This window comes from Pinus tabuliformis, chromosome 1_2, assembly GCF_031772625.1.
Source record: "Pinus tabuliformis cultivar Carrire ecotype Pingquan chromosome 1_2, CPIR1, whole genome shotgun sequence".
NCBI classification, from domain to species: Eukaryota; Viridiplantae; Streptophyta; class Pinopsida; order Pinales; family Pinaceae; genus Pinus; species Pinus tabuliformis.
In genome coordinates this window covers 286,291,779-286,303,610 of record NC_142298.1, presented here as the reverse complement: position 1 = coordinate 286,303,610, position 11,832 = coordinate 286,291,779, and the positions used below count along the sequence as shown (strand labels likewise).

General features: G+C 36.4%; 1 protein-coding gene across 1 annotated transcript; it reads right to left on the bottom strand.

Annotated features, from left to right (window-relative positions):
- Positions 1-458: 458 nt before the first annotated feature.
- Positions 459-4,583, bottom strand: LOC149205457 (Nse4, component of Smc5/6 DNA repair complex). The gene is made up of 8 exons (XM_089393471.1): positions 4,277-4,583; positions 2,732-2,963; positions 2,507-2,587; positions 2,016-2,277; positions 1,844-1,934; positions 1,446-1,662; positions 1,250-1,341; positions 459-1,156 (listed from the first exon to the last, which is right to left on the bottom strand). The coding sequence occupies exons 2-8, from the start codon at positions 2,949-2,951 to the stop codon at positions 923-925; spliced, it is 1,197 nt and encodes a 398-aa protein (XP_089249597.1). The 5' UTR covers positions 2,952-2,963; positions 4,277-4,583; the 3' UTR covers positions 459-922.
- Positions 4,584-11,832: the final 7,249 nt, after the last annotated feature.

Below are 11,832 nucleotides of genomic sequence, written 5' to 3'. Positions count from 1 at the left end.
GCGTTGCAGTTGTGCATACTGAACTTCAAACTACAATTTTCCCAATTTCCAACCAGATGTTGAGCAAAATCAACCAAAAAATCAGGCCAGAAGGTCACATCATTAGACTACACCCTGACAAATTAGTACTACCACTTTTGCAATTGTGCACTGTAAATTTTCAAGATCCACTTCAGTGAAGAAAGAGGCATCAGAACTCTTTTAGCAACACAGGTATGCTACAATATTAGTAATATTAGATAGTGATTTGGAGACCATGATAACCAAAAAGTTTGTAAACAGCCACTGCAGACCTTCCAAGCCATCGTGAGCATCTAGGGGTACCTAATAAGTATGGAGTAGCTTTGCATATTAAAACAGAAAACACGGATTTTTTACTTACTATACTTCAAACGCAATAATCCCAAGCATTGTTTTTCAATTAGTAAAATGTACGAAGTAACAAATTAAACCATGTAAAAAATTGAATCACACATACTCTTTATAGGGCAGTTTGAAGGCCTTAACCTATGAATGCTGTGCTGCTTAAGGTTTGCTTAGGACTGAAAACCAAATACAATGTCCATCATGTTCCAGCTTCGTGTCTATCTCAAAATACTTTTCAAACATAAAATTACAACATACTGTCACAAGGAAATTACTCATGGTTTAACAGATCAGACTTGACATCCTACATTAACAGTTTCCTTTTACATGATGCCAGTCTTCTGCCCAGGCCTTGGAACCATGGCTAAAGGGGTGTACTACATGACCGGGGGTTTGCACTGCCAGTCAACATAATTATAACTAATTATGAGAACAAGATGGCATTGTTTATATACCAGATTGCTTAAATTAAAGATTAGCTTCCCGTATGAATTACAGTGCACTGATAGAAACAGAGATAGTTTCCAACAAAAAGCACCCAAAAAGGCAGCAAAAGTCAGAGGAGACGCTTATTTCGCTTCTTCGGTGCTGGTCTTTGAAGACCTCCACCATCATCATCACTTCCACATTCATCCTGCTGCACCTCAAGAGCTGCAGGTACCACTCTGCCCCTGTTTCTTGAAATCTTCCTGATAGGAGTCTCCGCAGCCTTCTCAGAAAAAGGAATCATAAGTGGACTGGTTCTGTGAGGCATCAACTCCTCACCACTTTCAACAGCTTCCATCATCAACTGTAACCAAAATACCCAAAACAGTTGCTAAGAATGTTTCTTGGGAAGAAGCACAGAACAGACATGTGAGAAGAAAATGTGGCCCTAACCTACCTTCCAGTCTTTAAAATCAAACCGAAAAACAAATTGGCTGTAAGAAGCTTCTCCAGATGCCATTTCTGTCGCTGTGGGAGCATTTTTGGGGACTAATGAAGAGAAATTTATCAGCCAACCTATATATAATATATACAAGAACTAAATAATGATTATGACAAATAAATGCATTAAGGTAGTGGGGAGGAAAAATCACCAACAAAATGTCTGCCATTTTCATCGACATTTATTTCAACTCGACCATCCTTTACTAGAAATGATAATGCAAAGATGTTTTCTACTGTCTGGGAAAATGATATTCTATTTAGAACCAAATTCTCTAATCTGGCTTGCTTCTGTTTTCGCAAAATGTTAAACATGCTTGTCATATTCTTGTCTGTTTCTGATTTTTCATCTTCCGGGGACTCTTTCACCTGAAAACCACAAAGGATCATGAAATAGACTTTGAGGACTGATTAATACAATGCATTGGGGCAAAAATTGCATGTCTGACATATTTGGGTGCACACTGAACAGCCACTATCATCTATTAAACCTAGCCACTTAATTACACATTCTTATTAGAAAAATGCTCAAATGTCTGCAATAGCCTACTGCTTCAGGTCGAGTGCTTTCTGTCGGCTTAGACCGTTTTCTCTGTACTATAGCTTTCCTTTGCTTGGGTTCATTATCCATTGGTCCAAGCCTGTATAAAAGATGAAAGTTAACCAATAAAACATTGTGACTGCAAAATAATACATCTAAGACATTTCTCATTAACACTTACATAGTGCAAATTCCTGCCGCATCCTGGAAAACAGAAGCAGCTAAAAGCCCAAGATTTCTCCATGATATTTGGGTTTGATCGTCATTTCCCTCCACAGACCTGCTTCCATATACCTGGTCACTATAGTTTCTTAGAATAGCACTAATAAAATCAACTGGAGTTGCACCATCACTGTTCTGTGATCTTTTGACAGTAGCGAGGAGTGTGGATGTGAGATCAAAGAGTGTCTCAGCATCTGCAACTTGCTCACGAGGTCTCTGAACTGAAAACAAAAGGAAACAATGAGAACAAAATCTGAAAATAAAGACGGGAAATGTTGGCTTTTGCACTCCTAACAAAAATCTAACTAACTGGTGTCAGATAATTCAACAAGCAAAAGCTCAACAAAATTCAAGCATATATATTCACAGGGAAAGGATCAATTTTGTTGGAATATATATAAAAAGGAGTCACAAAATCAGGTAAGCTATATGAAAATAGAAAAAGCTTACCAAGATTGTGCAAGCTTTCCACTTTGCTAATTATAGCCTCAAATTTGCCAGATTCTGCTTTTAAAATATTTTCTCTCTCCTCTGCATTAGACGAGCTGTTATCAGTAAATTCCTGGATACAGAAGCTACAGCATTTCATGTTTCAATTAATCTATACAATAGAACTCAATGAAAAGTCATCATACGAATCTTTTGCTTAAAATTACACTGCAAGGCAAAGTTTACCAGCAATCGATGTCTTGAGGGCATGATAATGGGACCTTAATATACGGCGCTGCACCATACTCTGATTGTTACCACTGGATGCGGTAGCATCTTCTTTCTCTCTCAGGGGCTTACTGTGGCCTTCTTGTGATCCTTTTACCCCACGAGAGGAATCTCGCAGTGTCTGACCCAATGTTTCTTCCTCTTTAACTCTAGCTCGGGTACCAAGCCTTCTACCCATCCTTTCTATCACCTGAACTAGCTCATACAAAGTCAGAAAATTCCCGTGTAGATATGAAGTAAAGCTTGGTTAGACGCATAACCAGTTTCATGTAAGACATGAACAAATACAACCAGTTTCACAGAAACACAGAAAAGAAGATCTGTACGCAAGCTATAGACTGCATTTCCAAACCCACAAAAGGCATGCCAAAGTAGAGGCGTTAGATCAATCAAGCTATCTATGGCCATTCACTCTACCCCGTTATGGCTGGACAGATTAAATTAAAATAGCTTCTCAGCTGTATTATGAGAGACATTAAAAAGAAAAAGAAAAATATTGAACCAGGTCATAGCCTACAAGTAGTAAACCAAAAAAAAAAAATCTTGAAGCAGATCATAGCCTACCTTAAGATACGGTCAAAATGTTTGTTCTTTTATCCTAACTGCCTGACTTTAAACTTAACAGAAATCATAACAGATTTCTGCACAAATATAGGCAAATTCGAACAGCATTGTTGTTCGATTGATTGTGAGAACCCCTTTTTTCGATTTCCTTCTCAGAGTTCTGCTTCAATGGCTTCTGCCTTGGCTGAGTTCAGCTTGTTTCGAGTCACAGCAGAACCATCATGGAACCTAAACCTTATATTTATGATGTGACCATGTGCTTTGGGATATCAGACCTTATGTCAACAGTGCACAATGGAAGTCTAAATCCCTAACCCTCAGATACATTATTAAATTAGGGCGTGCACATTATCCCCCGTGAAATATCAAATGACGATCATCTAAACCACTCGTACGCATTTACAGAGGTAAATCCATTGGGCGAAGAAGGTGCTGTTCAAGTAGCATGAGACCCTTTCCCAGATGAAGGTCAGATTGTTGAAACCTGATATATTTTATGATGAATAAAAATAGCAACCTGGCTCATCTCCTCAGATACAGAGGTTGGGCAATGGCATTTCAAAGAATATATTTCACTCATTTTCTTTCCTTGTAACTAAATTTCATTATTATTGAAAAAACTCACTATATTCAGCATTTTACTGGGTTTCCTATCGATAAGTTGTCTAAACCCAAAAGTTCTCATTCCAGCACTGATTCTAAAACAACATTGAGAAAGTATTGACAAAAACATACAAATAGAATCACCCAATACAGAAAAGCCTTCCAAGACCCTGATAACCAAAATGGGTAAGACTCCAAAAATCCGCAGATTCAGTTCTGTAATGCTCTGAATGTCAATACCACCAAAGGCAGTCCCAATTAAACAAATTACAAGCAGGCCCATGAGACAAGATCCTGAAAAAGAAGCTAAAACGTTGTGTTGAAGAATAAGAGTACCTGTTTTTGGAGTTGAGAGCAATGCAGAGATTCAACCAAAGCTGGAAGGGCTTGAAATTGAGACTTCTGATTGAAGAACTGCCGTGAAAAGGAAAGAGAGCGAGAAAAGCTTTTCGTCTTGCATTGAAACGAGGGAGGGAAGGGAGTTGTGATTTTCCCTACCCTGAGAAGTCTGCTTTGTTGTTTTTTCCGCTGTTTTCCCCGTTGTGTTTTTGCCGCTTTTTGTAATTTTGAATTTGATCAAAGAAAACCATTTGACTTTGTATTTAATGCGCAGGAATATCCTTGGTAGTCCTTGCCGCTGAATGTTCTCGGATGGCTCTTGTTTTCCAGCAACCAACGGATAGGAGTTGAGCTCTTTCTTTTCGATAATTTAATTATTAATATTGAAGTCATTAATAATGGTAAATATGGAAACTACTCATGAATATCACATTATTTAAATAAAAATTAAAAATAGTTATGTATGAGTAATTTAATATTATTGCAACTTAATAATTAATCTTTTGGTTGATACGGTTAAAGGATAAAGGATATTAGTTTGAGTGATATAATTAATAATTTGTTTTTTTAATTATATGGGTTTAAGTTTTGATGGACATGTTTGTTCAATCGTAGCATTTATGAAGTAGTTGAATCAATATTTTTTTAGTAATTTGGAGGGTTTTTCAAGATAGTATGAATCGTGCTTTCTTTTATAATAATAATTTCTTAAAATTTGAGTATAAATTATAGTTTAGCAAATTTAGCATTTATGAATAGTTTTATGAAGATATTGACAACTTAATTAGTGGCTATATAATATTTGAGCAATATCTCATTTTATTATACCAATTGTTTAAGATGGTGTGCATGAACTTGATATACTTGGTCTTTCTATGTGCAATTGATTTAAGAATCAATTAAATTGTACTTTGACTATCACAATATATCATAAATGACTCCTAAGGAAGTCTAAACTCACCCATCGAGTTGTGTATCCAAACTACTTTCTCAAAGGTTGATGTAATCAACTTAATGTAAGTCCATAGCTCCTCCTTAGGGAAAGTGCTCTAACTCTTTGGTTGTATATAAATACACAACTCGTATTTGTATTTCCACACATAATGATTATTTTGTTCATTCTTATACAAGTGATTTAGCCTAAGGATGTCATAAAGCATGGTGATTTTTTCTTCTTAGTTTGATTTGTCTTGTACTTAAATTATTTCTCTCTAGTTGTGTTATCCTATATTTCTCTCTATAAGATTGCACCTCTTTTGGTTGTCCTATTATTATTTGTCTCTTTACTCAATGGAGAATCTAGGTTAGTTCACATTTCATTTGATTGTCTTGCTAACACTGATGTATCTCAACATGGGATGAATGCAAGTGTGAACTCACTTAATTAAGTGGTTGATTTTAGGCTTTTAGTGAGTGGCACAATTATTGTTTTGTCATTGCAACCTAGTTTTTTGGTATCATATTTTCCACTCATTGTTAGTAGTTGATATATATATATATATCATTTTTTGGGGGTTTCCTAGGGTTCAAAACCCTCTTTTACAACAAGTGTACTCTCCTCTTTTACCACATTCTCTTTTTAGACATCTTCAATCCATTTTGTTTAACAACTAATACATTGTATTCTTTTGTTGCATGTTTATTTCCAAAAATTGTTGGTACCTTCCTAGGGTTTAAAACCCTCTTTTACAGCTAAAATGGACTCCTATTTTGTTGCAAATTTTTGGAAAGGTACGGTGCATTTTCTCTTCAACCTATAAAGGTGTATTGAACTTAATGGACTAACATTATAGTGTACATGCATTTGTGCCTTCTACATTGTGGTCCCCCTCCACTTCACATAAATGGATTGTAGACTATGGAACTACTAGATATATGGCCTAAGATCGACACTTCCTCTTTAATCATTGATAACAACATAGTGCAGAGAAAGTGATCATTAGTAACAACTCAACCCTACCAATTTCAAGATTTGGGATCTCATCACTCAACCACTAAATTTTGATAAATCCTTCATGTTCGAGGATTTGGGCCCAGTCTTCTTACTATTTATTGTGTCACTCAAACCACATAAAGGTGGAATTTTGATAAGGTCAGTGGGTTATAGAGGATATGGTTGATGGCTTAAAAGTGGTTGCCTCGAGTTATTGGGTTGAATCTCATCACATGTACAAGTTAGGGAAGCTTCATCCTTCCTCAATATAAAGGGAATATGTTGTATGAAGGATGTATGGTAGGAGAAAATCATTAAGAGTCATTTCCCAAAGATTTAGAAAGGTAAGCCTCTCAACTTATTAAGTTGGTTAATAGTGACATTTTATGGGCTTATGAACATTATTTCTCTTAGGGGGGTCTTAAATCACTTCCTCCCTTTCATTAATGATTTCTCCTCCTTCCTTTGGATACCACTAAATCCAAGGATGAAGCTTTGAGAAATTTCAAAGAATTTAAATCGTTGGTGGAAAATCAAAGTGAGAAAAAAGACTTAGTGTATCAAAGTTGATCATGGAGGAGAGTATATTAGCAATGATTTCAAAATATTTCTCAAACTTCATGTCACTCTTGGGAAAGCAATGTTCCACAACAAAATATATTAATATGTTGTCAGTTGTGGAGACCCCTACCCAAAAAATTGTCTGAATTTCCCCTCATAATCTGAGAATCCTTTATGTTCATTGTCTAGAAATAAATCCTACATTATTCAACCTTCCCAAAATGCCTTAGATTCCCCTATAATCACCTAAGAGAGGCTCCTCGGAAAATCCTTAAGCCTTATTTTATGATCATTTCCTATTCAAGCACAATGAGATTGACTAATACACCTAGTTCCAACAAAAACACAAAGAAGTGGAGTGTTGAGGTTTTCCTTCATATGACTGAATCAAGCCTAAAATCCATTGCAAAGAGTAAGTTTATTAGGTGATAAAGTTCCAAAGTGCTACAAAGAACCCTACCAATTTCAAGATTTGGAATCTCATTACTCAACCACAAAATTTTGATAAATCCTTCATGTTTGACAAGTTGGGCCCATATTCTTTCTATTTATTGTGTGACTCACATCATAGGAAGGTGGAATTTTGATAAGGTCAATGGGTTATAGAAGATATGGTTGGTAGTTTAAAAGTGGTTGCCTCAGGTTATTGGGTTGAATCTTATCTCATGTACAAGGTAGGGAAGCTTCATCCTTCATCAATATAAAAGGGATATGTTGTATGAAAGATATATGATAGGAGAAAATCATTAAGAGACATTACCCAAAGATTTAGCAAGGCAAGCCTCTCAACTTATTAAGTTGGTTTATAGTGACATTTTATGGGCCTATGACCACTCTTTCTCTCAAGGGGTCTTAAATTACTTCCTCACTTTCATTAATGATTTCTCCTACTTCCTTTGGATACCACTAAATCCAAGGATGAAGCTTTGAGAAATTCAAAGAATTTAAATCATTGGTGGACAATCAAAGTGAAAAACATTAAGCGTATCAAAGTTGATCATGGAGGAGAATATATTAGTAATGATTTAAAAATATTTCTCAAACTTAATATTACTCTTGGTAAAGCATTGTTCCACAATAAAATACAATAATATGTTGTCACTTGTGGAGACCCTTACCTAAAAATTTGTCTAAATTTGCCCTAAAAATTTGAGAATCCCTTATGTTCATTGTCTAGAAGTACATCCCACATTATTTGACCTTCCCTAAATGCCTTAGATTCCCTCATAATCACCTAAGACAGGCCCCTTGGAAAAGCCCTAAGCCTTATTTTATGATCATTTTCTATTCAAGCACAATGGGATTGACCTATGTGCCTAGCTCCAACCAAAACACAAAAAAGTGGACAGTTGAGGTTTTCCTTCATATGACTAAATCAATGGCCTAAAATACATTACAAGGAGTAAGTCTATTAGGCGAGAAAGTTCCAAAGTACTACAAAGAACCAAAATCTTCCCCATTAAGATATGATTAACAGTTGGTTTTGCATCACAAGGAAGAACTTGATTAAGAGAGGAGAATATTGTAACTACCATGAACAACCAAAATGAGATCCACCAAATATAATATATAATCTATATCTAGTTGTGGAGAAGAGGCTTTCATGGGAACCAAAAAGTTCCAAATGCCCCGAACACTATATTTTACCCCCCCTTCGAGATAGATACATGTTAGGTGTTTCGTTGCAAGAGACAAGATCAATTAGGATAAAAAGGTGTTAAAGCACCATGAAAGGCTAGGATTTGATTCCCTAAAAGATATTAAAGGCTCTCAACTCATCATCAAAGAAGGATGTTGGAGACCACTAGAAAATTTCGAGCATTATAAACATCCTTGGCATGCCAAAGAAGATTAATGATCTAGATTGTATCATAGGATGCAAGCCTATTGAACCATATAAAAAAAGAAAAAATGTTGCAAACAACTTGGATTTCATTGGGACCTAAGATCAACAATCCATAGGGCATTATGGAGCACTCCTTCCTTTGTAATAAAGGTGGTAGCACTAAAAAAGGAAATAATATTCCCCAATGAGAATATAGGATCTCCACATAAGCAAAGATTATATTGATCCCTAAAGAAATGGATCTCCCTCACCTATTGGAATTTGCCACATATCCTGCATGATAACCAAATCATTAGTGCAAGTATGAAACTACCTTTTTGGGGAAGTTATCATCAAATTAAAGTTCATGCATAGTAGTGTTTGGTTGATTAAAGGCCAAAAAAGCTCTCCTCCCTCCTCCATTCCACATACAAATTCTTGTACAAAAGGAGCTTCAATGAAATTAGCAATATCTAAGACCACACATTGTCATTGTTCAACATAACTATGATTAACCTCCTTTAAGCCACTATCTACAAAGAAAATTTGAGATACCAATGCATATCGAGTGAGTTAAGTTCGAGGTTTTTCACCTTTTCACCTTAAAAAAGTATCCATAAACTTGTGTAATTAATCAAGTGGGAAATATTTCAAAGGTTATAATCATTTTTTAATCCTCTGGAATCCTTTGAAAGTAATTGTAACCACCCCTCCCACATTTACCCAATTCCACATGCTTGTTAGGGTAAACATGAGACGAGTGTCATTATGACATGACCCGACCTCCAAGTTCCAATTAAGGAAGTGGGGCCTATAATCTGACAACTTTACTGACATCCTACAAGGACTACAAATCACTCATGAGTTGAACAACCACCCCAAGTGATTAATCTCTGAGCTGGAACCTTGTTTCTCTGACCTAACACCCCAACCGCATGCATAACAAGGAAAGGGTGCAGTTATAGGCCTCCAACCACACACATAAGCCTCCTTCCATGCAGTTATGGCCTAAATCCTCAAGTTCTTTGCATGCGGTCCCAGGATTTGTGCCACCTTTTTAGGCCAGCCTCCAAACCACTTCCCAGAATTGGTTGTAACTTTATAGAATCATAATTTACATGATTACAATACCAAACATTCAAACTTGAAGCAAGAACTTGACCTAGAATGCCTAACCCATAACAAAAAAAATTCAAACATATGGAAACACATGTAAGCTATGTGTCATAAATGCATATCTAATAATAAACTGATAGTCATCATCTAAGAGTCACCGAGAAGGCTCTAAACCCTCTCTAGATAGCTGTAACAACACTTGTTAGTCCATATATACATCAACCATTCGATAACTTAACAAATCATGACAAGATCCATAGATATCATACTTCATATAACCAACATAGAAACCATGGAAACTCAGCCATAATATCACCAACATAATCACTACAGGTATTCATAAATCACATTAGGAAAAATATCTCTTATTAATATACGAAAATACCAACTAAGTCATGGACTTCCACGTACCACCCAACCATAGATTGGGTTGAACAAAACCTGGTTGAACAAAACCTCTCTTTTAGCCAATCACCCTCATGTCGTATTCCAAGAATGAATGTGGGATCTCATGGAATAAACCAAAACAAAACCAAACCAGGGCTTCCAGAGGCTAAACCACCTCAACCCTCATCCACAATGATTCCACCTCTACGGTCCGGAAATCAATAACATCAACTAGATCGGTCTCTACCTAAGCTATCTAGGGCTCCAGGAACTAGTAACTTAGCCCACAACCTTCTAGGACTCCAGAGCATTTGTTCCAACCGTGGCTCCAGGGACTAGAAACTCAACCCACCAAGGGCTCTAAAGCATTTGTCCCAACCAACAGCTCCAAAAACTAATAACTCAAACCAAGTTATTCCAAGGCTTCTAAATCAATTTTTCCAACCCATGGCCATAAGGAGCCTGATCACTAATCAACAAAACAAGTGGAAAAACCCACAACACCATGGCTATCCAGGAAATGGCAAGGCAAAGTTAAAACCATTGTCCATATAGGAAAATTTCCATGCCAATGAAAACACATAACCATAGACTCACATGCATATACCATGCATCCAAAAATCGACAAGGAAATCACACGTGCAACCTGTTACCTGCAAAGTAATCCATTTGTAGTTGTTGATCCAATTGTTTCCTTGCGCTCCCTGCTTTATGTTGCCTTCTTTATCGAAATCCAAGTGAACACTAGAGTGCTCCAAGATTTCTCTAAGTGTGCAAGAGTATGAGAGAATGAAATGAGAGCTCCAAAATTGAACCGACAAAAGTTGAAATGACCAAAATCTACACCAGCAAAACCTGTGAACTGATCCTCATAAGCCTTTTTATCATTGAGGCTTCTATTTTCTTCATTTTCCTTCATTTTTCCTCTAATTTCCCTTGCATGCAAATTTGTGTCTCTCCACCTTCCTTTTCTCTTATTTTCCTTTATTTCATAATTAAAATGTCATTTATTGCCTCTTTGCCTTTGCCAATTTCCATAGTCATTAATTAATCATACCCATCGCTATGTTTTTCCCAACATTCAACTTGGAATATGCGTCCCATGACCTTGGTCTTATTTTATTTACATAGAAAATCAATCAAGGGTTGTTAAAGTAACCATGTTGAGAGCTTTAAAGGCACCTTTGGGGAGTCCTCTACCTTCTCCACAGCCCCTCCCTTAAATATAAGCAACATGTATTCATTAAGACTCATATTGTTCATGGATAAGTTTGTCAAATTATCCACTCCTTCACTGAGTTATTCCAACTATCATTAGCTAGTTGGGGCTACCTCTTGCCATTTTATATAAGGAACCAAGTGGAACCTTGATTGGAGTTTTGAGTTGGTGCATAACATAGTGCCATATAACTACCCCTTCCATGAATTAATGGAACTCTATGCTAAACAATTTAACAATTCTACCCCTGCACCTTTTATATCATGTTTGTTGATAGTTAGATAAGATAAGATAATTATATTTATGTCCAACTAATGACCACAAAGTAGGTCAAAGGGACTCTTTAGTACACTGATATATATACAAAGCGGGAGAACCAAACAGTCTCCTATAAAAGATACAATGCATAAAGTAAATCAAAGATACAATGCATGAAGTAAATCAACATCTGGCCCTAGTAGAGAAGGTCCACGAGCTAATAGGTCTGGGGATCAGACTGATCTCTCCTAACA

Excerpts from the sequence above, each read along its gene's own strand:
- LOC149205457 (XM_089393471.1), bottom strand. The coding sequence starts at position 2,951 with ATGGGTAGAAGGCTTGGTACCCGAGCTAGAGTTAAAGAGGAAGAAACA. Across the intron at positions 2,588-2,731 it reads CCTCAAGACATCGATTGCTG|AGGAGAGAGAAAATATTTTA; the intron begins GTAAACTTTGCC and ends CGTCTAATGCAG. Across the intron at positions 1,342-1,445 it reads AAATGGCAGACATTTTGTTG|TCCCCAAAAATGCTCCCACA; the intron begins GTGATTTTTCCT and ends TCTCTTCATTAG.